General features: G+C 34.3%; 1 protein-coding gene across 4 annotated transcripts; it reads left to right on the forward strand.

The window, feature by feature from the left end:
- Positions 1–411: 411 nt before the first annotated feature.
- Positions 412–26,808, forward strand: CCDC172 (coiled-coil domain containing 172). Of its 4 annotated transcripts, XM_034440326.3 has the most exons (8): positions 412–565; positions 1,411–1,496; positions 3,884–4,000; positions 5,653–5,818; positions 8,009–8,110; positions 11,280–11,382; positions 23,765–23,852; positions 25,996–26,110. In XM_034440326.3, exons 1-8 carry the CDS (start codon positions 487–489, stop codon positions 26,026–26,028), a joined length of 774 nt encoding a protein of 257 aa, XP_034296217.2. In that variant the 5' UTR covers positions 412–486; the 3' UTR covers positions 26,029–26,110. The 4 variants fall into 4 exon arrangements, with proteins under 4 accessions (XP_034296217.2, XP_034296218.2, XP_034296220.2 ...); XM_034440327.3 differs by lacking the exon at positions 11,280–11,382; XM_034440329.3 differs by lacking the exon at positions 3,884–4,000.
- Positions 26,809–27,557: the final 749 nt, after the last annotated feature.

Consider the following 27,557-nt stretch of genomic DNA (forward strand, 5'->3'; position numbering starts at 1 on the left):
CCCCGATTGGATGATAGTGTTGCTGCTGTTTGAGCCACCATTTTATTGTTGTATTATTCCCTCTTGATGTATGTTTTGTATACTTTTTGTTAGATGTTGTTGCCAATCAGAATTATTTGGCTTGCATTGGGCTGCCACATAAGTGAATTAAACAAATAAACATTCCTGTGAGAGAGTGAGCAAGTGGGCGGTACCACTTTAAACTGAAGGTGAGAGAGAAATTTAAAACCTCACCATCATAAAAAATTATCAGTCCATAGCACATTACATAACCAAGCCAGAGTTAGTTACCCTTCTGTCATATGCTAGCTTAATAGATGCCAGACTTTGTTTATTAATCAGAGCAAAATTACTGTCACACACCACACATCTGATGTGGTTTTGTCCAGATTTCTCTGTGGAAAAGGCTTCTACCTTGTAGCTCCACAGCTAAAAACACAGCAGATCAATTACTCTTTTCGTCTCCTCATACTCAGAAATCTCAAAATGAACCTAGACTCCCTGTTCCAGCAAATCTTCCTCGTGGAACAGAAAGCTGAAGAAAAGAGGTGTCTGATGCATCAAGGTCAGGGCCTACCCTTATTTAATTAAGATTAAGACACAGATACTACGCAGGGATCTTTAGAAGAGGGGAGGCCTAAATACATAAAGCAGGCTTGCTGCTTCAGACTGACCTGTGATACGAATGCAGAGAAGCCAATACGTAGAAGTGCCACAGATTGCTTCATCTGATTGTTAAGAAGCCCTAGCTTTTGTTGTTGCCCTGGTTGCTATTATTGTTGTTATTATTGGTACTCATTTTGTCCAAGTTTTCCTGATCCAACTTCCCCTGTTGTTTCAAAACCATGGATGTGTGTGTCTTTTTTTAATTGGCACAACATGGTAACTTTAAATGTCCCTTTGAGACTAAGTAATTGAATAAAAGAACATCACAGCAATCATGAAGAATTACGATATCCTAACAATGCTTTGTATTGTTCAATTGCCAGATGGTAAAGTGTTTATTTCCTTTCTGCAGGGATTTGGAACTGATTTTGGAGAACTGGAAAAATGGTGTGTGTGTACGAGGGGGGAAGGGAGGGCGGGAGAGGTAGAGAGAGAGAGAGAGAGGGAGGGAGGGATGGAGAGAGAATTGCCTTTAAAGATTTCTGGCTCATCAAAATTATTGAAGGTTTTAATTCTCTGGAATAAATAGGACAGCCTATTTTCAAAAAAAGGTGTTATTTTTCCTAAAACTGATTAATGCTGACATTCACAGTGGTACTCATAACGAATTTGCTACTATTTGGTACCACAACTCAGTTCATTGATCAAATATCTTTGAGATTTTTTTAACTATTTCATGTTTATGGAAAAAGAATGTTTGTTTCTGAATATATTCAATGTATAAGTGTATGCTTTATATTGCAGTTAAACAGGATATAAGCAAAAATCATGAAAAAGCTAATCAAATTACACAGCAACTTGGTGAACAAAAACAAAAATTGGAAATTGAAGTAAGGGCAATGGATTTTTTAACTAATGTTATAACTTTTGATATCTTTTACTGTTTTCTTTTTGTTATATATCAACATTTATATTAAAAAATTGGTGGAATTTATCATGATCCATATGTGTTAGCATACAGAGCATCACTGTTTTAAAGTATTAGCAGTGTTCAACAGGATTATTCTAAAGGCATAGAAGATACAAACGGAAGGGAGGGAGGGAAGGAAGGAAGGAAAATTCTCTTACCTTTGGTATTAATTGATATTAAATTTTGTTATGTTTCTTGATAGTGGTTAAATGTGGACATCAAGTTCAATCATAGTGTCTGATGACAAAAATGAACCAGATAATGGAAAATATTATCTATTCATTATGCTTTGGCAATACTAAGATGTGAATAAAAGACAATTTTTTGATCTAATCCTTGCAATTATTCTAGAAGAGGATAGGGTAAACTATGATTTAACTTATTTCAGGTATCATTTAAGGAATTGTAAGAAGTGCTCTCAAGCATGTTCAGAAAAAACTTTCAGGAATTCTTAAAAAAGAAATAAGCTTTAGAAGATTTGCAAATTTTTCTCACTTCACTTCCTTGCAAGTTTAGAAATTTGTTTTGATTGCATTTGCTTTCATTGGAGAGTTTTTCATAAAATTAATCAAAACTTCATAAAAATGGGTAGACCATTTTTCCAAATCCTTTCAGACCACCTTGAAAAAAATTAGGAGAGATTCCAAATGCAAGAACTCAAGGGACTATTTTTTTTAGGTTCGTTTGAGGCAGGATTCAGAATTTTCCATCTCTGTAATTTCATTTCAACAGCATATTGTAAGCAGATCATATAGATATAAAATCTATAACTGCCCATTAAGTTGCTAAGCTATTTAAAATCAATCTAATTGCTTTCAATTAGAAGACTGTCCAGCTATATCTCATTTTTTAAAATATTGGGTCTTTTTTGTTTATTTCTAAAGACTATAAATAAGTTATTTATAAATTATAAATAAGTAAATAAGTTAGGAAGATATAATACAAATATATAGAAATTCACAGAGTTTATCAAAAGAATGTGTTTGAATGTTCTTGAACATTCTTGAATTTTTCATGACCTCTCATTTAGCCGTAAACCAAGGTCACAGAAGAGAAAACCCATTGTCCCTTCTGCAAAATTACAAGAACTATATTTTTGACAGGCAATGACATTCATTTGGTTGCTGTTTATAAAATAATTTATGACAGTCATAATTCCATGTACTTTATACATCGCTAATTTGCTATTGACTCATTCTGATTTACAGTTTTGGTTACTATGGCAGATATAGAAGGTTGTGAAAGTGGGGAAACAATTTCTATGAATTACAAATGAGGAAAACTAGAAAAGCATTCCTAAACCAATTATAACTTTAAACTCACATAATTACATAAAGGTCAATGAACATTAACTTATATATTTGGCTCAATTTATTTTTCAAAAGTCTGTTGCATGCATTCACAATCCTGAAAAAGCCAATATGCATTACTTCTGCTGGATAAAATAAATTCAGTTCACCATTAAAATTGTCACCACTTATCAGTTTTGGGATAGTAAAAAATTCAAAATATGCTCTTCTAATGCAGTGTATTAGGTTGACTGCAGTTCCATTCTAAATTCCATTTCCAGATTGCTCTACAAATTTTATTTCTAATTTTCATGCATTCAAGATATTATAAATATATAGAGAAATACAAAGCTCATGTGGCTGAACTGCTTTTGATCAAGGAAGTATACATTTTTGGTATGTTCTTGTGAAAAACTAGGTAGCATGTAATTAGAACTTTGAATTATAGCATTTCACCTTTCAAGGTTCAGTACTTTCTTTTCAAAAATGCTGCTCTCAAGAATATATTGCATAAGTAGTTTGGGCCACAGTTGATCTCACCAGTATAATCCAATATAAATGTAGTCACTCCTCGGCCAGCATGTCCCAGTTCTATAATGACCAAAGAGACAAAGTCCTTCACTAACGGTGAGTCCTGGTTGGAAGATGGAATGCTCTGTTTCTCCATCAGTGAGCTATTTCCAAGGCATTTTCAATCAAGCAGTCTCAAATGTAAGGAAAACTGAACCAGAGATAAAGTTTGGCAGCTAGAGGTTTGGAAGAGAAAACTTGGATCTGCATCTCCAAATTCTTCTGAAATGGAAAGTTTGTCTAAATGCAGGACCTCTACCTATTTTAAAAGACTTGCTTTATTTTGATCAGTTGGAATTAAGAGATAATACCATTTTTAAAATGTGTTTATATTGGTTTTTAAAATCTTACAAATATTGTCATATGTGTAACATCTGGCCAACAACAAACCGTAACAAAAATACCACTTGTTTTTAATTTCACAACTTGTATGTTTTTCTTTTTATAGGCTCAGTTGCTATCTGAAAAGCTCTTTAATTTGGAACTTTTCAAGAAACGAAAAGAGAGTTTAGAAAAACAGAAAGCTGATCTTCTAAATCAGAAGAATACTAATCTTGAAGCATATGTATGTTTCCAATGGTAGCATTTTAAATATGTAGTATCCAACCTTTTTAGAATTACACTTAACCCAAAGGTTTGGGGTTCTAATGAGGCAACAATTAATGGGTTCTCAGCCCATAAGTTAAAATAATTGATTTTTACAAGTAATTATGATAATTTATTTCCACAAATAAAAAAATAAAAAATGTATTATTTAACACAATCATTATTATTAGTAACTAATAAATTGCTACTATTGCTGTGAGATTTGAATTTCTCAAACTGAATCAACAGGAGACACGTTGAACAATACAAGAGCCTTTTTTGAAGTTTTGCAAAAGCTGGCCTTCTGTGCTAATCTAGGTAGCTGACAGAAAGGCTATGAGACAAAGGAATACAGATCTTTAAATACGTTTTCCAAGACCATTCCCTCACAACTTCCCCTTTCTGGGCTCACAATCTTATTATTCCCTTATAAGGTTATATCGTTATATCCCCTTACACCAGGAGTTAGCAACCTGTGGCTCTGGAGCCGCATGTGGCTCTTTCACCCCTCTGCTGTGGCTCCCTGTCACTCAAAATATGCATCACAACAACCAATGTGCAATACCCACCGGCACACGATTTATTGAGCTTTTCAACCCCCAGTAGGCAAACCATGGATAAATCCAAAAAAAAAAAGAAAAGTTTCAGAAGAAAACAGAACGTTTAATTCAACTTCATTTATTTATTTATTTATTTATTTATTTATTTATTTATTTATTTATTTATTTATTTATTTAATTTCTATACCGCCCTTCTCCCGAAGGACTCAGGGCGGTGTACAGCCTAATTAAAAACACAAAGACAGACAGTATTTAAAAATAATTAAAATTATTAAATAGTAGGCCCAATTTATAAAACTCCGAATTTAAAAACCCAATTCATATGCTAGCTTTGTGACCACTCAAGAAATAGTCAGGCATGGGAAAGGTTTTGTGGCTCCTGGTGTTTTCTTTTCTGTGGGAAATGGGTCCAAATGGCTCTTTGAGTGTTTAACAATAAACTATTAATTTTAACAGGACATCTGCTGTCATGATGGCTGGCTTCCTGGCAATTGGCTTTTTTGGCCCAGATTTTGTGTTGACCAACAATGTCCTTGCCATAATAGAGTTATAACTTTGTTATTGCTAATATTAAGAAACATAAAATATAAGGAAATGTACCTTGAAATAAATTATACTGAAATCAGTTGAGATTATTTATGATAAAATGCAGTTTAGACCATGCATCAAAAATAAGTAATTTTTCATATTCATAGTCAAATGGGAAATTTCCATAGTGTATAAATGTAAGATGAATATTTTTATTATGCTCTTATAATGCATACTCTAATATTTGTATTCTATTTCTAAGATCAGTATAGTGGGTATTATCAGTAGTGGGTTGCTACCGGTTTGCCCCAGATTGGGCGAACAGGTAGCAGCGGTGGGAGCTCCGCCCAGCCGCCTGGACGCATGCACATATGCATGCCCACAAATGAACCAGTAGCGACGGAATTTGAAACCCATTACTGGGTATTATAGATAGTGCTTTGACATATCTCCCAATATTTTCTATATATTAAAATGTATATTTAAAAAGTAATTTAAGGTTAATTTTTTCATTTACACTTTTTATATTTTATAACGTAATAAGAAAAATCTAAAGACAAAAATTGCTGAAGAAGATGAAACATTTTTGAAGGAAATTAAAAATTTCAACAATGAATATGGGTTAATATTAAATCGGGAACTTGTAATTAAAAAAAGAGCTCAGACTGAAATAGGTGAACTAGATGAGAAGGAAAGTCTTCTGAGAAAAGGTAGGTCTTCAGTTTAAACATTTTAACTTAGATTACTGCAGAACATAAATGTTTGTACTAAAACTCTCTGGCAAAATAAACTCATACTTTTTCCAGACTTTAAATTTTTTATTTAATATAACCATTTGACTAAAGTGAAAAACAGTATACTATAGTGAAGCTTCCTGTCTGCTGCAGAGAACTTTAACTGTGGATTTCAACACTCTATTATTTTTATGTAGGATATACTCGAGGCTAGATTTAAGTTATTGTTATTTATCTTTCAACTTTCCATTTGCTATTTTATCTTACTGCATCCTTAGTAAATATTAGAATATGAAAATAATATTAGTTGTATGTAACAAGTTTTTTTTAAATAATTCTAAACCTCAAAGTCTAGAACAAAGGTTTCAAACTCACGGCGTCATGACGGCGCCACGTGACATGTTATATCCTGGCAGTCGGTGCATGCGTAATTGCAGCCGCCAGAAGAGGTGCTATCCTGGCGGGAAATAGGAGGGCGCTGATTGGGTTAGACGCTGACAGCTCGGGTATATAAGAGCTGTCAGCTTACGAGGTTTCGGGTTGTTCACACTGTTCATGCAGTTAGCTGTTCGCGATTGTTCTCTTGCTTGTTGACGTAATAATTAAAGTCATTGTTACTGTTAAGCGAATCTGCCTCGATTTCTGCCGATCCACGTCAGTATATAGCATGACATATGGTGACTTTTTCTCCCTTCGCTAAACCAGGCGTGGGCGTGGTCAGCTTGTGACTCATCCAGCCCATGGGCTGGGAGTTTAACAGCCCTGGTCTAGCGCTAGAGTCAGTGTGAGCTGTAATTAGCACAGGTAGCAGTCAGGCTGGCCATTTTTCATGCTAAGTTGATCATTTTTTAGGATAGCATCACAGACATTCTTTCATGGCCTTCTCTACAAGCATCGAATATTAATAATGACAAGGATGGCAGCTGCATCACACACTATTGGTCATAGGATAACTGCAGCAGTTGCAGACAAGAAAGCTTCATGACATCAGTAGCATATAGCAACAGAATGATCTACCAGTTTGTTGAAGATATGTGGTTCCTAAGAACTGCTACATTGGGAAAAATTTTCTCTTGTGGCATTTGTAGTGTTACAGACTGAAAGTTTGATAAAGACTTTAGATTGTAGAATTATTCCAACAGAAAATCAAAAGCAACAAAAATGTTTCTTTTGTTCCCAAAGAAAGGATCTATCAATTACCTATTCCAAAAAGTAACCCTTAATCACATGCTAAATACTGCTTTGATCAACAATAGAATAGGATACCATATTATGCCCTTTGGGATAAGAAACATTATTGTGCTTAGAAACACATACAGCAAAAATACAAAAGAAAACCACATTAACTCACACAGTTATTAAAATAAGTATAAAATTTGTATTAAAAATAATACTTTCTAAAAGCAAAGTGATTAGAGGCAACTATTCAGGCAATAGTTGCCAACTTTAATTTCAAGGTAGTGTGTTCAACAGTTTGGTAGAATCTAATGTATCCATCAAATGACTAACTTAAGCAGACAGCAATTTTCATATCATTTTTTTATATAAAGGTAATTAGTCAGATAAATCTGTATAATTGCAAGCTCTTGTATGAGAAAATGTGAATTTTAAAATGAACCAGTGAGAAGCAGCAGTAGTTAAACTAGTATTTCACAGGATTCAAACTGTGCTGTGAATCTCCAACACACTATTAACTAAAACAGCATCTGTGGTGCATCATTGCTACTAAGCAACTTGTATATAGTGTTTTTCTTATATTACTTTTCTCTTATTTGGGAGAACAACTTTTGAACACTTACTGTTTTGTTGTTGATCATAAATATTTTATTTTTTGCTTCATATTTAGGTTCAAATTAGTCACGTATTTTTCAAATTAATATTATACTTTCTCATATAACTGGACAACATAACTATCAATAAAAATGCACATAGAATAAGATGTAATCCTGTACAATAGTTAAAACATGCATATATCTGTTAGCAGGAAATCTATATGCGATTATTAAATCCAAAAGTATACTGTATATAATTTCTTGCAGAACTGGATTTTATTACTTTCTTTATATAATTCTATTTCAAAATATTTAGAAAGGGCATGCCATAGAGTTTTGTAATAAATATTACATTGTTAATAGATTTCTAACTTGAAAATTATTACTTCCTTAGAAATAGAATCAATGGAGCATGAAACAATTCAATTAAAAATATTTCATCTACAGAAGAATGAATTACAGCAAGATTTATCTACTCTTCAGAGGAAACTCACAGGTATATTGCTTACCTGATGTTTAGCTGATTTAATGTTCAAGCATAATTTGAGAAATAGTGTTTGAAATTTATCCTCACAGGAAGACATTTTATGAGAAAGCAGAAAATACCACATATTCAATTACTTTAAAATGACTACATAGTAAAATATAAATAAACAATAAAAGAACAAACTTATCCTGCACGGCTTGGGAATTTTAGCAAATTTTATTGCTAAAAAGAGGATTCTTTTTTCTTTAAAATTAAACATAGCTTCTCTTTACTTCTGAAAGTTACTATAACAAAACGCACAAAATAAGCTCTGGTTTTACACTTTCTATCCTCATATTGTTAAATGTATTGCATTCTTCATTATCACTGCTTCTGGCTTCGCATTACTAATCCATATAAAAGTCTTGACATTTTCAGAGTCGGCCTCTGTGGCTGTTGTACTGATGCTGGTTTGGGCTTAGTCTGCGCTTTTCCGGCCTTGATGCTGCTTTAGATGTATTTCCTCCAACTGTGGTAGCTTTGGACATGCTTAGCTGGCTGCTGTTTCCTTCTATTTGCAACTGCTTAACTTTCTACTCTCTCTTTCCAAAGACTAGAATTTCTTATTGTTTTCCCCACCCATTCTAAGCATCTAAGGAACATTCCCATGCCTGTTATTCACTGCTCCCTGCTTTTATCTATGTGTGCTGTCGGTCTAGGCAAGTGGGGTCATCCAACAGAGGATCTGAAAAATGTTCCTGTACTTCTGACCCAGACCCTTCCCTTCTATACTTGACATGCAGGAGTCTGCATTCACTACTAGGAATAACCAGGATTTCAGTTCAAACCCTATTGCTCCTAATCTGGTTTAACTGCAAATTTAAGGTGACCAGATTTTAACATTGGTAAAGAGGGACATTGTGGGCGTGGCTTATTTTGTGGGCGTGGCTAGCTGGTCATGTGACTGGGTGGGCGTGGCTAGCTGGTCATGTGACCGGGTGGCCATGGCTATGTGTATAGGGTAAGGTGAACAGATTTTAACATTGGTAAGAGGGACACCGTTGTGGGCGTGGCTTATTGTGTGGGCGTGGCTTGGAGGCCATGTGACTGGGTGGGCGTGGCTAGCTGGTCATGTGACCGGGTGGCCATGGCTATGTGTATAGGGACTACTCAGAGGGCTGAAAAAAGTCATTTCTGACAGGTCCTCGCACTTTTGACTGGTCCTCACACTTATGACCATCCTCATATTTATGCCCATGCAGCATTCTTAACAACCATGTCACTCATTTCACAACTGCTTCTCTTCACCATGATGACAAGATAGGGCAAAAATGTAAAATGTGAGGACAGTCGTAAGTTCGAGGACTGGTCAAAAGTGCGAGGACCAGTCAAAAATAACTTTTTCAGCCCTCTGAGTAGTCCATATGCACAAAAGGACTAACCAGAGGGCTGAAAAAAGTCATTTCTGACAGGTCCTCGCACTTTTGACTGGTCCTCACACTTATGACCATCCTCATATTTATGCCCGTGCAGCATTCTTAACAACCATGTCACTCATTTCACAACTGCTTCTCTTCACCATGATGACAAGATAGGGCAAAAATGTAAAATGTGAGGACAGTCGTAAGTTCGAGGACTGGTCAAAAGTGCGAGGACCAGTCAAAAATAACTTTTTCAGCCCTCTGAGTAGTCCATATGCATAAAAGGATACAGTAATTGAGAGGGATGAAGGAAGGGAAGGGAAATTAGAGTAGGAGTGACGGTTAAGAGAGGGAGGAAGAGAGGAGGAGAAGGAGAAAGGAAGAGGAAGTAGGGAGGAGAAGAAGAGGGGGGGAAGAGAAAGTAAGAAGGAAAGAAAAGAGAGGTGGTAGGTTTGAGGAGAAAGATTGCTGTACAATAAAAAAGATGAAAGGGAAGAAAGCCAACCCCAAACAAATATAAAGATATTAAGATAAAGAATGAATTGTTAAACTTTAAAGAATAAAAGAGAACAAATATGAATAAATAGCAATAATTAGAAACACACATACATACAATGTATTTTCTTTGAACAGAATATTTGGCTGGTTCACAAATTTAAACAGTGTTTAGTCATTTCAATTAAATTTACAATTTCTATATTTCCTTTTTGCCATATTTATTCCTCATCTATTTTTTAAAAAAAACAATATTACCCTTCATCCTCATCTCTAATCTTAATCAAATTCAATTTTTCCCTTCTATTCTATTTTATACCCCTTCCCATTGTCATCTATTTTTATATCCATCCTCACATTGGTTAATTATGTAATTATGTAATACAGTTGTTTAATACAAATTCAACATTTTAATATAAATCAATTAGTTATATAACTATCTTTTTTGTATATTAATCAATATGAACATGAATATTCCAATTATTTCCATGCAATCCAATTTCTTACAAATCAATTAATTATACTTACCAATAATAATAAACCAAATAATTTCCCCCATATATTTCTCCAAACCACAACTTAACCATTTCTGCTTTCAACACAGTATACAATTAATAATATCTCAATTATTACAATTCCCTAGTTAAAAAGAGCTTTTTTTTCTTTTGTGTTTTAAAATCTTGAACTCTCCTCTTTTGTCCTAAATAATTTTCCATTGTTTGCACTTACCTTTTTTGGTGAGGAAAAGGAAAATAAATCTGCTGCCTAATTTTCCAACGTTGCAAGCAAACCGCAAAGCCAACAGCCTGTTTTACTTCCAGTTTCGTTTTGAGCTTGGTTTGCACAAAGAGGAAAAAAAAACTGAGCAATTTAGCAAGAGCAGAGCCCTGTGCAAATCAGCTGAGAGGGGGAAGCCAAGCTAATTAACGTAGGGCGGCCCTTTGAAGCCCCGCGGCAAGAGTTTAAACAGGTTTTTTCCCTCTAGCCATCAGCGGGGATTCAGGAGGCAGCCGGGAACCAGGAGGCAGAATGAAAAATCGGGACTTTTTTAAAACGCCGCGGGACGCGGGACAAATTGCTCAAAAGCGGGACTGTCCCGCCAAAAGCGGGACATCTGGTCACCTTATGCAAATTGAACTTGAGAATTTCGGATTGTGGAGGCTCTACTTGACCTTTGGCCTAGAGCTGTTCAAAGAACAAATCTATTGAGTTTATTGTAATTTTTTTAATGGTCTAGAAAAATGGATAATAGTTTATTATAAAACAGTGTCATTTCTTTTTAGATTTTGAAAAAGAAATAGCAGAAACTAAATCTATCACAAACTGCTTAGAATTAGAAAAAATAACAATTTCTGAAAAACTTCAGACCAATTCAGAATATATAAGGTAAAAACTCTCTTTTATAATGTAACAAGTTGCATTTAATATTTCTTTCTTTCTTTCTGTTTTTGCCCAGCATAATGGAGTCTTTTCTGCCAGTTTTTCTTTCTTATCTTCACAAAAGGTTGAAGCATAAATAAATGTTCTAACTATACCTTGCTTCAGTATTTGTGTGTAGATAGAGAAAATGAATTGGTGACATTACAAAGAAACTCTAAATGATAAGATCAGTTTCAGGTCTGTAAGCCTATGATACAATATACACTACAAAACTCACTTTTGTATTATGTATTCTGTTATGTAAGTAAACTTTCAAAATTGTCATCTTTTTATAAATAATATACTCCCTTTGGAGTATTTTTATTATGATATCATTACACATTCAGTACAGTATAACTAGGAAAGTGCTATTGAATTTTAAGTACAAAAGTGCTGAGGACCAAGATTACTTACTATCTTATAATTTGCAGTTAAACTCTTGTGATGAGACTGAATAAAAAGTTTAAACAGGATTAAGATGTAAAGGATATACATTTGAAAAATATTGAGATTTTTGCAAGATAAACTGAAAGTGATGTATCATTATTCAAATTATTGAACATTATCTAAAATAAAGGTTTATACATAAAATAGAAGTAACCTATAATTTTACTTTCTATAATTTAAACTGTTTGAGCCCTACTGTATTATATTTAAAATCATGCATTTTATGTTTTCCTATATATACACTACACACATTTCCATTCTTCCCACAATCAGTGTAGATGTTAACCTCTATTAATCTGTTAATTAGCTATTGACAAATAGTTATTATTATATTAACTGTTTGTTAACTTTTATTAATTAAATATCTAATTAATTATCCTATGTTATTAATCTGTTACCCTGCTTAATAGAATAAATTAAGTGATGTTTGTATGACTGGCACATTAACTCTGTCAAATTTCCCACAATTTCTATTGAATTTTTTAAGTGGTATCCAATCCTTTGATACCATGGACAAGCTATTTTTAATTAAATTAAAACTCAAAGTGCACATCACTCAAAAAGTGACTAGTAGCAAGGGGAATATAGAGCACTGCTGGAGGAAAACAAAAGATGATTCTGACTGAACATGACTTACAGCTGCTTTTAAGGCCTTTCTTGGGGTGGTAAGAATAGTGATACAGTGTTATCAGTGGCACAGTGGTTAGAGTGCAGTACTGCAAGCTACTTCTGCTGATTGCTGGCTGACTGCAATCTGGCAGTTCAAATCTCACCAGGCTCAAGGTTGATTCAGTCTTCTATCCTTCCGAGGTGGGTAAAATGAGAACCCAAATTGTTGGGGGCAATATGCTGACTATGTAAACCACTTAGAGAAGGCTGTAAAGCACTGTAAAGCAGTATATAAGTCTAAGTGCTATTGCTATTTCTCTGGCCCTTTATCTAAATATATTTGTTTCATGATCCAGTGTAGATTTGCAATATGGTCAAAAGTGCCATGACTCCTTCTAAAACTAGCGTGAACATCTGGTAATTCCTTATTTATGGTCAGCACTAGATGTTGTATGATCTTAAGCAGAATAAGCTAGTATAAATTATGAAGGCAATTGGAGGATTTCTTGGAGTTACCATCCCCCTTTTTTTCCCCAACGAAATGAACACTGATTATTTCCAATCCTGTGGGCATGTACTTTTCCCCAAATATCTGGTACAAGGCTGTGATAGTTATGGTGGTACAGACCTCAGCAATTCTGCATGGATGATATCAACATCAAGAATCCATATCTATACCTATAAAAAAATACCCAGAAGGTCAGAAAACATTGTATATTGATTTATGTATGAGGTCTAAGGGTCATTCTTTTTCCCAAACAGCTTTAATTCTGATTATTATGAACACTTCTCTCCAAATCATCTACTTCTTCCCTTATTTCTTCATTTCAGAATAATGGTTCTGAGATGATAGATGATAGATAGATAGATAGATAGATAGATAGATAGATAGATAGATAGATTCCCCGTGGCTTGGAAATTGATGTTTCTCAAGAATCCCTGAGAGCTTCTCTGAATTTTATAGTGAAGGTGAAGATGGGAAAAATTGTTTTCGACTAATAAAGTTGGAGAGCTGTTTCTGCTGTTCCTGCTCTAGCTGGGTTAACTTGATTTACCCTTTAAAGAGAAAAAAGAAATGTTGAGAGAAGAAAACAATAGCTTTTGGAGAAGAAAGAAAGAGAAATAGATCTGGGAATTGATTACATAGGATTTTAATCTGAATTCCAAGAGAAATTTGAGAGTCTCTACTATGAATCAGCTGAACTTTCAGTGTGATAAGGAATACATAAGGAGTGACAAGCCAGCACTGACTGAAGAAGACATAAGTAAACTTGAGAAGCTGAAATTTAGCCGAAAAATAATTCTGTTCCTATCAGTTCATTCATTGTTTAAATGTTTTCCAGTGTTTAATCATTTATTTTATTAGGCCAGTAATGTGAAATCTTTTTAATTGATCTTTTTATTTCTTGAACAAATAAGTTAATTAAGTAAGTTAGCAGTGAGTTAGGCCTAGCCAGAGATTGATATATGAATTGGTGTCCACTAAATTTATTCCCAGTGATAATGTGAAGCTTTTTAACAAATATTTCAGTAACTTTTTGATCCTTTCCATCCATCTTGTCTTTTCTTTCTACTTTCATTATTGTCAAACAATTTTTGTTTATTTGTAGTCCATAGTGCTTATTGATCATAGCTTTAAGAGAATAGTGAATCTGGTTTCATTGAGGAGCAGCTGTTTCATTCTTACAGCCTATGATACTTTTAATAACTATCCTCAAGTCCATAATGCAATGATATACTATATAACAGGTATCAAACTTGCAGTGTCACGTTGCTGTCACATGACGTATCATGACATTTTCCCCTTTGCGGAGCTGGGGTGGGCATGGCCTGCACGTGACTAATCCAGCCCATGGGCCGCCAGTTTGAGATCCTTGCAGTGTATATCTTCTTGTAGTGTATATCTTCTCCTTTTTCAGTGGCCAAATTTCACACCCATGATTTGCCATTGGAAAAATAATTTCTTTAAATGTATTTTGATTTTGTTGAAATGTCTCATTGATGTTTCAATTTTGTTTAAGTTAATCATTGTCTTTGATTGATTTTTCCTTTAGTTCTCCAATACAATGTCCATCTTTAACTATTCTTGAACCAAGAAAATAAAAATATTATTTTCATTGTATTGTGGTCAGTGGTGAAATTACCGAGCTTTTTCATACAATTGATGAAATAGGCTTCGTAGTTTGCATAGACTTTTCCTCCTTTGTATTTAAGATTAACTCAGATCTTTCATTTTCTGAACTCTGTCATACTATATTGCCTGTACAAATTAAATAGTTATCAGAAAATACATACATGCATACATACATACATACATACATACATACATACATACATACATACATAATCAGGGTCTCATTTCTTGTTCTACACCACTCTTTTTAACAATATTAACTCTTACAATAGCTTTTTTCTGTTCTGACATTAGTGTCAGAAGAATAATCAGCTATTTTGCTATGCCCATTAGGCTTAATACTGTACATTCCATATTTTGGTATGATCTTTATAATCAAAATCCTTGCCTTAGTCAATTAAACAAAAATAAATTTACTCATTATATTTTCCTATTGTTTCTATTATCCATGGTATATCCTTTGTATAACATCTATCTGATATCTTGTCTCTCATCTTTCTATAAAGCCTGCTTGTTTGTGTGTCTGCCATTTCTTCATCCATATATGGCTCTAGCCTTTATAAAAGCTGAGAAAACTAGTAATGAACTATTAACTAAAGAATTACTTAATTTAGTTTTTAACGTAATGGATGAAATAGTCTTATGAATGTAAGTTGCAATTTGACTGTCTCTTATTTGAATAGGACCAAGAAATTTCAGTGCAGATACCAGTGGCATATTTTGTCCTTAAATCAAATGTGTTATCTTTTTTCCCAAGGGCTAGAAGGGAGAAAAAAGAAAAAAGGGGGGTGGGGTGGGGTGGGGTGGGCTGGGGTTATTTACTAGGTATAACATTTTTTGAAATATTCATTTCTTAGCAATTCAAGGAAAAACCTGTGATCTTGCACAAAGATTACAGTAAGGCTTGACAAGAGTCATGATATATGTTATGCATGTCGTCTGCATTTGAATTCATTGGCTTGTTTTATAGCAAAATGAAAATATTTTAATGAAAAGAAAGAGATTTATTTACTGAAAGCTTAAGAAGCTTTTACATTAACAATTATTGAACTAGCGTTACTTTTATCTATAGAACTCTTTACAAAATCTCACTGGGCTAGCAAAATATCCTGATTCCCTCCACTGTTCCCATCATATAAAACCATATAAGTGGAATCTTAAGATGTTTACACATTAATAACTATATCCCTGGTTAAAATATCACTTGCAAAAGTTTTTAGGGTATAATCCTTCGAATAAATTTCATTAAAATCCATGACTTTTATTGGTGATTAACTAGAAACAAGGTAGCATCAAAATGCATTTTTTCAGGACATTTTCTAAAGCAAAACATGCATTAAGTAGATATATTCTGCATTTATGCTAATAAAGGAAAATAATATTAAGGATATAACAGAAATTCTTAAAACGCTGAGAAAAATAAAAGGATTATATATTAGCAGTTATTTTATTCCAAAATGTTTTAATTTCACACTAGTTTGCACAAATATCGTAGGTTGGTTTCAGAAGCTTTATAGGTCAACGAAGTCCAAAAGCAGCATTACAGTAACAAAATGCACTCCACTGATAACAAAAATCCACAAAGGCTGGAAACTGTGATGTCGCGTGCTTTGAAGAACAGCCATTACCTTTCTGGATTATATGATCATATGCCAGGACAAAATATTAACTTATTTCCTGCCCTGAAAAATCAGTTGTTATATTTCTGCTTACTACAAATACATTTCAAGATAGTGTTAACAACATACACAGCTTCTTAGATGTGAAAGCAAAAGTAATATATATATATTATAATACACATTATAAAATATAAAACACATTTTTATTCTAAGAAAGTATATTTGTTTAATATAAATAGTTTTAGAATAAAGAAAACTATTGTAATCAATTAACTATTTTCTACGTGCAGTTTTGTTAATGCCAATGTTTTTCTAGAAAATGTAGTTCAGGAAATACCAATTGTTTTGATCTGCCAGTGTCTATTTTGAAATTCCATTCTATGATTTGATTTATTGACATATATAACAATAAAATAAGCATGTGACCAGTGGTGGGCTGCAAGCGGTTTAACAGCTGGTTCCGTGCGCGCACATGCCTAACGTGCTTGCGCGCAGGGTTCAAAATACAGCAATTTGAAGCTCAGCTGCTCACCTTCTAAGGCAGCCTTGGTAAGTAGAACAGCAGAGGTGTGGAAATCAGCTGCGCTGCACGAATCGACTGAGCCAGAAAGAAGGAAATATAGGACAGGATAGGACGGATGCAGGTGGGTAGGGCCATCTGATCATCGGAACTACCAGTTCCCCCGAACCAGTCCAAACCAGCAGCAGCCCACCACTTCATGTGACATATTCGATACAGTTCATAATATTTTAAAACTACTTCCTTTTGCTTAGAGCAGATCCAAAGCAATATATATCTAACTTGTCAAATTCTGGAAAGCCAATTCACATAATTTTTCATTCACTAATTAGTTAGCAGTATAAAATATATTGGAAAATGTTTCCAAACAAGTTTTGTCATTGGGCTTTAAATATGTTTGAAGAACAGTTAGTTTCCACAATACAGAGTTGAGTATCAACCCACTATTTTCAAGGAGAACATCAGGAATTGCTTTGAAGTCCTGAATCTCATGATTACAAAATGAAATGGAGAAAATCTATTCATGTGGTTGTTAGGAGTCAAAAACAATTAGATAGCACATAATGAATCATATATATAATACATTTATACTAGAATATTACTATAGGGCTATAATCTGACCTTGCAAGATAATAGGAGTATAACAGGCTTCTTTTCAGAGGACTTCGGAATGGGACCTGGGATTCTCTGTGGCAGACACTCCAGGTTCCAAGCTGGAAAAGACACCATTGAGAAAGCTTGGTCTGCAACATTACTCACTGCTTCTTAGTGTAGGAGAGTCCCAGAGTGGGAGATCTGATCTGTGAAAGGATAAATGTAGATCTTGGACTAAATTTTCTTATTAGAACTCTTCTTTCCTATTAGGTATTACTTCAATTACAAATGACTCAATTAATGTTTACACCCCAGCCCTTCAAATCCTGGTTTTTGACATCCATAATTTACAGCTGTTTTCTCATACCTGATATTTATATGTTAAATTACATATTCAGGCAGATGAGCTGTATGACACTGGTCCATTTTTGGTCTCCTGTTTCTTTTCTCATTTTTTAAAGTGAGTCCTTTCTAGAGACAGATTCTACAGAAGGAATTGTTCTGATTGAGATGTGAGTTCCTGCAGAATTTTAAAATCTAGAAGTAGCATTGGGATATCATCGTGTTTTTATTTCATTGGTGGCAGTTTTGTTTACTTGATTAATCTAAAAGAAAATTGTTTTTTTAAAGTGTTATTATTGGAAAAGAAACCGTATTAATGAAACCATATAAGAACAAAGAACACTGCATTCACATAAATCTGCAAGGAAATATTTCCACTAGAGCTTAACAAATCCTTCATATTAGTGGTAGATTGCCTAAGGCCATGATTATGTTGGTTTTAAGCAAATATTTTCAATTTAATTTAATGTTAATTTTATAAGCAGGAAATTTCCATCTCTGGAGTAATCTCTGGGCTACAGAATGAATTTCTGTAATGACAATTGCTCTTTGATTTCCTAAAACTTTTTTATATCAATGCATAGTGGAACTATTATAGTCAGAGATGTGTCAGTGTTTCTATTATGGACTCCAGTATCAGTGTTTGTCATCCAAGAATAAAAACTTGCTCTAGGGTACATTGTGATATTGGAATTTCACATGGGAATAATTTTATTTATTCAGATGCACATGCAGGAAAACTTAATTTAGAAAAGCTGTTGATCTATTTGTTATTCCCTGTAGATTTTAAAATATTGAGTAGTATTGGAAAATGATCTCTCCCTTTCCCTTTCTGTCACCCAACAGCCAGGCAAGCTCTTTTCAAACCTAAAACATTTTAAACCCTAAATATATTTATACAATTCAACAATCTAATTTGTCTTGCAAAGGTCTAGTGCAGCAGTTTCCTTTCTTCTCAGTTTCATTCTTTCCTGGGCTTGAACCCCATTGTATCTTCTCCTTACTGCCTCTAATCCAAATCCAAATCCAAATGGGCTGTTTATCTGTACTTAGATCATGATCCATTCCACCAGCTGTCATACACTGGGCCCTCCTTACTCTCTTGAGGACAAAACAAACTTTCTCAAGCTGACATATTGGATGATTCCCTTCTCATGTGGAAACTGCTACCCAATCCCTTCATATGAATCCAAGTTGCAGGCTTGACAGCAGAGCACAAGCAGCATGAAGAAGGAAATCTTCAGAACTAGAATAATTTGTCTCTTGTCTCCCTTTCCTCAATGACCTGTCACTTTAAAGTTTTTCCTTCTTTCTCTCTTATCAACATCGGTAGAATGGCAGTCACCGTTTGAGTCACTGTTCATCAAAGCAAGTAGTGGGAAAATTCTCAAGTGAGAAATGACTCAAACGGTGACTGCCATTCTACCAATGTTGTGATCATTTCTGACTACAGCTGATTTCCATGGCTGGGGACAGACAATCAGTGGAGATTAAGTTGTGATGTATCTTAGGAGTCCTTTCTGAAAGGAACTTGAGTAAATAGCAAGGTATGATAGATAGACAGGAGAAAGTTGACCTATACTTTCCCTTCTTCTAAGCCAGTTGCCTCTATTTTGGCCACATGTAAATGAACTGATACATACCAAGATATCTTGTCTTCAATTGCTGCTTGTAAACTTCAGGTTTGTATCCAGTAAGAATGCATCTGATGTGATAAACGTGCAAATCTGGTGTGTATTACGAATGCCTGCTGGAGCAGCAGTGAAGAATAATCCTGTTGTAAAACTGCTCACTCAGCTTTTGGGTCTTATAGCAACAGATGAGGAAAGGATAGTGACTATGGTAATCTATAAAAATATTGCAGTGATTGCTCTGGAGGGGACTGATTGCAAAGTATATTAAGTTGGTCTTTAGAGGAAACTAGTACTGATTACCTAGCTGGCCAGCAGTAGCTCTTCCTATCCTATAATGGGCACGTGTTGAAGCTTGTATTGACTTCAAGCAAATGAGTTGCAATCTAAATAGACATTAGGAAGGAATTAATATTCTGACTTTTGTTTTGATCCAGTCTTTGGTTTCTGATAAAACTACAGATTGTAGCCTCCCTGCTAGATGGGATCATAAATCATCCCTATACAATGAAGTTAAACATAGTCACATATGGTGATTTCTATACCTCCTGATTGCAGATATGTAACATGGCAAGGCATATTCTTGCATATATCCAGCACTGGTGATTTGATTCCTACATAAATATACTCTTTAAATTGATTGAATCGGTTTTCCCTATTTCTTACCCATTTTACTGCATATTTTAGCTACATCTTGTGCATTTTGGTTTCCTATTTTGTTACCTATGATATCACAGCTGCTTCTATTACTTAGATATCCAGGCACACAATTGATGCATAATACGTACATTTTTAGCTATTATGAATTTGGTGGGAAATATTGAAGATTTTTCAGCGATGAAAAAATATCTCTCTGAAATTTGGAAATTACAGAATAAACTGTACCAGTATTAAGAATTGTAAACAGATCTTAGGCAAAATTCATTTCTTCTGATTTGAAAAACTGGCCTGATGAGAGAATTTGTTTTCTTTACTTTGTGTTTGGAGACTTTGTTTGTTATTGGGGAATATTTGTTTAGTTTTAAGTAAAATAAAGCAATATGGACTATTTTTTCTAAAATTGTTCTTACTACAGTTGAGTTGGGACTGCCAAAGCACTTCTGGGTTGAAAGGCTGGAATGATAACATCATCATTGGTCGGAGGACACCCAGTTGTGGGCTCCTTTCATGACCCCATTAACTTAAAGTGGTACCAGTCTATCTACTGGCAGTTGCCCACTTTCAAACTGCTAGGTCAGCAGGAGCTGGAGTTGTGATGGGAGTTCACTCCATCTTACGGCAGCAACCGAGTCTCGAACACAAGCCTGCCAATCATCAGCTCAGCATCCTAACCTTGTGAGCCACCATGCTCTTGTATCAGTCTTACTAAAAGTGATTTATCTATGATTGTGTATATGAATCCTTAAAGCCAACAAATGTGCATAGCATTTACAAAGGTTCCTGAGACAATATCACTGCAAAACATAATAGTAGATCCGTAGCTATGGAAAAAGATGATTGTGGAGTGTTATAATAATAAATGAAAGCTGGAACATAACTTATCTAGTTTCCATGACCTAACTGCTTTTTTTTATGACATTAAGCTTCATTAATGGGACTGTGAATCCAACTTCCTTGGAGTGCTATGATTAGGGGTTTGACAGTAATCTTGGAAAGTGGATAAATATACTCCAGCCCTCATTTATTAGTGAGTACATTACTGAAGGCTCTCTGAGAGCTGCTTGATCCTTTTTCTCACAATTGCCAGAAGGGTATAGAATGGCTTATAAAAACATCTACACTGGATAAAGGCATACTAACAGAAGCTAGGTTTTGAATTAATGTTTCACTAAAATAGCTGTCTAATTCAGAACTCCATGCTACCATTATGCCTAACAGAATCTTTATGCATGGAAGCAGCATTCATGCAATAATGTACCATTCTCTATACAGAAAACCTGTGAACCTCACCAATATCTAATATATCTGTATCTATAAAAACTCAGCCCACATCCCATGTTCTAACAGATATACTGTCCCCAGAATATAACACTTATATAAGCTCACTTATCACTCTCAACATCAACACAATGACCCCAGAAATTGTTCCTCTCTTATCATGAATGGATTTGATACAATTTTATAGTTAACTTTCATTCTGCAGTCTCCTGACAGGTATGACAAGGAGTGCAGTATAACTTTATGGCTGCATATACTACGGACCATTAAATGATCTGAAGTAGCCTTTTCTTGGTCCAGCAAGTATCTACTTAAGCAAATATAATGGGTAGTATGCTGCATGTGGATTCCTGGTTTTTAGATCTTTTTAATTTCTTGTAGAAGAGATGCTATAAATAGTTTTCTCACTTCTATTCAGTTTTCTGTTGTCTTTCTTTAATTGCCTTCTATCCTTCAGGTCTAAATTTTTAGACAAGTTCAGAGGCTGCAAAAAGAAAGCCAGAATAAATTTAATATAACTCCCATATTTCAGAAGGTTTTTAAAAAACTTATGGCAATACTAAAATTTGGCCTATTTATTATAAGATTATGTATTAACTTGTCACTGATGGAATTAGTATCACTCATTCAATTAATTTTTCAAGTAATCTCTGTGCTAGTAAAACATTTCATGTAATATGATATCCATATGTTATATATTTAATTTTTAAAAAAGATTTATTTCAAACATATCCCTTATGTAACCTGAATTATTAGCCTGACAAACATTTCTGATGCTCAACAAGTAAACTGTGCTTTATCAGGAGTTTTCTTTATTAACTAGTTTGTAATGAAAAAATGCTTTTTGAATTTTATGTAACCTGATTCTCAAACTATTTTAGAAAAATCAGGATTTTTTTTTAATGAATAGCACTTTGTCTACCAATAATTTGTTGTCATGTTCATTGAGGACATTTTATGACATGTATTCAGGGTGTCACCTGAACTAAGACTCCATCAGCAATGTATTAGGAAGTATAGAAAAAGCATAAGTCTATAACTTTACAAATTTGTTTTGAAAATACTGTTCAAAACAATATTTTGCTATTGTTTTTGTATGTGAACTCAATAATCCCCATTAAAATGTTAAGCTTGTTGCCTTGTTTTGCTTAGGTAAAAAGCCATTGCATACATTTCTGTATTTTCTTGCAGTTTTTTTGGACTATACTTAAATTTTTATCTTAAAGGAAGAATCTTCTAAAAATAGACACATTTTCTCTTTCACTGTATCTAATATATTTATTAGATTTCTATCCATCCCTTTCATTCAAGAGCTTACGACAGTGTAAATAGTGATCTCACCTCCTATTTTTATCGCTACAACTATCACCATTGCATTGAGAAAGAGAATGACTCTTGAAGTTATTGAGTAAAGTTACATGTCTAATGAAGGAATAGAATGTGAGCTTCCCAACTCTTAGTCCAAAACCCTCACACTTATCCCACCCTTGCTTACATTGTATCAAATAATTGCTTAGTAGCTGCTTATTCAGCAAACATTTGAAGTTGCAACAGCACTGAAAAAAGAGATTTACGGACAACCCTTGAAGTTACAGCCATTGTAGCATCCCCACAGTCACATGACCAAGTTTCAAGCACTTTGCAACTGGTATGCGTTCATGACAGCTGCAGCCTCCTAGAGTCGTGTGGTTGCCATTTGCAACCATCACAGTTGGCTTCCAATAAGCAAAGTCAATAGGGAAGTCAACAGGAAGCTGTAAGTTACAGTCACATGATGCTGTGCTTTACGAATCAAGCAAACAAGGTACCCTCAAAATGCTTAAGCTGCCTAAGCAGCTACCCAGCCACCACCCTGTAATGATAGTTTTGTCTTGTGGCAGAATGAAAACAGAAAACCAGGAAGCTTATAGTCTGGCAAAATATTCTGAAGCCAAGGATCAGCCTGTGGTAGATTTTTTCCCTTCATTGTTCTCATACAGTTATATGGTAGATTTATTTACTTATTTAAATGTTGACGTTACTTGACTCCCCAACAACTCTAGATAGTTTATAAATGAAATAAGATATAATAGATATATAAAAAAAGAATGTGGCTGACCACAAGAGTAAACATCTAATCTGTGGTTAAACTAAACTATCAAAAAGGGGATAAACAACCATCTTCTTCCAAGGCTTGAGAGATCCAGCCAGAAATAAATTACACAAAGATCTGTAATGCAAGTTTAAGACATAAATCTCATTGCTCCCAAATTATTTTAATTTCTACATACTGCTAATCTTTGGCTGATACTGCATTGTGATTTCTAGATTGTTGAATATAGTTGTTACCTCATAACTAATTTTGGTTGAAATTTATAACTGTGTATTATGCATGACCCACCAATTATTGGGGGCTTTGTAAATTCCTGCTAAGGTAATCAAGGTTAAATGAGGATTAGGTTTGCAGTTAAGAGGAAGCTGACAACTTCACCAGATCAGGTGGCATGATATTTTTTTTCTCTTAATATTGGCACAGGCTTAAAAAGCAGTTGGAGAATTATAAAGAAGATGAAATGGAAAATGCCTGTGAGGCTCTTCAAATGGAAATTGAATTTCTGCAGATGGTACACTCTTTTAACTTAACATGTATCATTATGGTGTGAGGTGGAGAAATAGATTCTATTATCTTGCACATAAAATACTTCTTTATAAATAGTGTACTATCAGGCAGGTAGATCTACTAGCTCTACAGACAGTTATCTGTATTTCCCATTATATACATGTCACCCCTTTTACTAGAAGCAGTATGTTGCTCAAAAGTACTTGCTGGAAAGATAGGAAGCCCAATTTTCTTGCTTGTGGGTGATTCTTAGATATTAGATTAGTCTTTGTTTTCCATCTCAAGTGATTCTCCCTATATACTTTCAGTGCTCTCAGGCAATTCATTGTTCAGGATAGACATTCAACACAGCCTGGAATACTGTATCTGAGCCTTTTAGTCCTTGTTAATGTAACAACTTTGAAATGCACATTTGTAAAGAACAATCTAAACAATGAGCAGACCACAATAAAAATGGGAACATGAAGCAATTATATTCATAGCAACACAATCTGATTGTCATGATTAAGAGACCACAAAAGCTAAAATAACTGAAAACTCAGTTGCAAAATAGCATAGGATTTAACTTTTAAAGCAGTGGTTGCCAAATTACTGGACGGAAAAGTTGATTGTACAGTATCTTGGGCAACTCGTTGTTTTTCCACTTTTACTATGCCTTTCCCTTTCCTATCTTAATCAATCAAGCCTTTCAACCCTATTTTCATTCAACCTATCTAGCCTCTAGCAGCTTTATTCTCTTTCCCACAAGCTTCTAGGCATAGTCATTGACTTATGATTGGTTGCTTAGAGACCATTTGAAGTTAAGATGGAACCTGCCCCCACCAAAGGTACTTATGACCTGGTTCCAAAGTTCTAATGGCCAGCCCCTCCCCCATAGTTAAGTGACCACATTTTCAGCACTTGACCCTTAACCTGCCTTTACAGCTGTTTGTGGCAGCATCCATGGTGACATGATCATGATTTACAATACTTTTGTCAAAAAGTGTTTATTTACAGTTTTCAGTAAAAACGCCCCATAGCAAACAATGGGTTTGCTTAATGACCATGGTGTTCACTTGACAAATGTCACAAACAAGGTTGTAATGTCAGGTGAGTCATGTGGGTGACCTGCTTTATGACCATCACACCTAATGGCCATAATGGGCAGGGTCTGTTCTGATTGTAAGTTGAGGACCATCTGTACTAGTGCTATAGAGAGGTACAGCCTAATCTCTTGTATACATTTCGGTTGCAACAGGAACACTAGCTATGAGCAACTATAATACACACAAACCCTTTTTGTACTGGCTAAAGATGCAGAGACAGATGGACGATACAAAAATGTTTTAAGTAACTAGATAAAGCTATTGGAATGCATTGCTTATTATATATGCTTGTAATATAACAGCTATTTATTTCATCACTAGAACATCTAGGGCAGGAGTGTCAAACTAATGTCGTCACGGTGTTGTCACATGACGTATCATGACTTTTTGCTCCTTTGCTAAACTGGGTGTGGGTATAGCCAACATGTGACGCATCTGGCCCATGGGCCACGAGTTTGACAGCCCTAATCTAGGGTGATAATTTATTTTGTCACTAGAACATCTAGGGGGATAATTGTTAGAAATCCCTTTCTTCCAAAATAAAATAATAGAGAGAACTCCCAAACTCCCTCTTCCCCTGCAAGTTGAAAACAGTCCCAGCTATTGGTTAGTCATACATACTTCTTTCACCTGCAGAATAAAAGAGATACCTGCAATCTACCTCATAGTTGTTCCAAATAATAGAGACAACAAACTCCTCCATCACATTCAAGCTGACAGAAGAAAACTTGGCTTCCTTTAATCCGCTGTTCATGAAATCAAAACCTTCCATCAAATGCTAGATACAAGAAAGCAGTTATAAAAAGATGATTTGCAGATCCCAGACTATTTCCTTTGTCTCTTTCATAAATAATCCAACAGTAGCGATGGGGAGAAGGGCAAAGTCCTCCACCCCTTTATGCTTGCAATTCAACCTGTCAGCACTCTGCAGAATTTATTAGGGATTTAGGTTTATGTTAGTAAATGTCAAGTAAAATTATTTTGTTGTTTAATTTAAAGTAAGGAACAAGGAACTTTAGACAGCTAGTGTTCCCATTCTGTTTTCTTTTTTTTTTCTTGCAGGAATTGTTACAAAAAAAGTCTTCAGCCAAATAAATAACATATTGTGGACTGATTCAAATGTCAGAGGAACAGAATATTGTAGCATTTGGAAAAATGCTACTTTTATCATCCTTATTGGTTAAATTTATCATCCTCTGCTTTTCCTGCTAGCAGAGCAAGGAGTCTATTTTTTCACAACACATGTTGTATCTTTGCTTCTGGATATTTATTACCATGAATGTCTAACAACTGTAAACAAATCATTTTCCTTTCACACAGTGGGATTTTTCCTTGGCAATGTTCCCATTCCCATATTCAACAGTAAAAACCTATCTGTGGCAGAGCACTAACAGTTTCACATACAACATAAACATTATCCTTATAGAATGCAGTTGTTTTTTTTAAAAAAATTGGAAACGATAAATGAAGCTAATGCTTCTGGGATAGTACAACCTGTTCTTTTTAATAAGAATCTGCTGACATTTACATGTTTTCTTTCTTTAGGGTTAAATAACTTGTTTACATAAAACTCTGATTTTCATAACATCTCCAATGGTCATTTTATTCCAGTGTTTATATTTCAGTATTTATGTTGCCATGTTACTTTATCATTTTTATTATGAAATAAATTGTTACATAAATAGCCATTATTTATACTAATATGTATTTCAATTGGTGTTTCAGTTCATTTCACCAGCTTGAAATTTCCATCCTTTTATAAACTATTTAGTGTTGAAGTTGTCACATGTTAATTGTATATTTTTAATGTAATGTAAAATTGATCAATTTGGTAACATACAAATAATTGTAATAATTAATAAACAAATAAATATGGCCAAATTGTGTTATATTGTTTATAGATTAAGCACTGCTATGAGCAATAGCTACTAATGGTTATGCCTGTTTTACTATGGTAAACTTTTTTGTTTGGTCTACTGTATAATCTTTATCTAGCTGATGAGCAATTACAATTTTTAAAATATTCCTGAAAACAATTTGTTTTGGTAATTAAAGATCATATAATATATGTATATGCCAAAATTATATAAAATATTATATAAGTTATATAAAAGTTGAAAGTTGGCCCCTAACAGTTTAGATTACAGTTTGTATTGAACCAATTCAATTTTGTTCAGTACCTCTGCTTAATGTAAGGTTAAATTTATAGTCTGAAAGATAAAAGATTCATTAATCATGCAAGGTTCACAAAACCAATCCTGATAATTCTATGGAAATTCACACCTGTTCCAAATAGTCTAGTAACCTGTTTCCAACAAAGGCTGGATGTCTCTAGGAAGACCACAAGCTGTTCACAAAAGAAATACTCCCTCCCCCCAAAAAATTGGTCTTCCAAACATCTTAATATTCTTTGTAAAAACTTGTTTTAAATAATACTTCTGCAGCTTGTTTTCAATCCAGAAGATGGTTATTAGTTTTTGGTCAAAGGGCGGCAAGCTTTGGAGCCAGGCATACAGATGGAATTCTGAAGACATGTTATGACCATTCTCATAATGGGCATAACATGGGGAGAAAAGCTTACCTCTTCACAAAATGCTAGACAGCGTCAAATAAGAAATAGTGTA

This window comes from Pantherophis guttatus, chromosome 6 (genome assembly GCF_059756535.1).
Source record: "Pantherophis guttatus breed Tessera chromosome 6, ASM5975653v1, whole genome shotgun sequence".
Classification (NCBI taxonomy): domain Eukaryota; kingdom Metazoa; phylum Chordata; class Lepidosauria; order Squamata; family Colubridae; genus Pantherophis; species Pantherophis guttatus.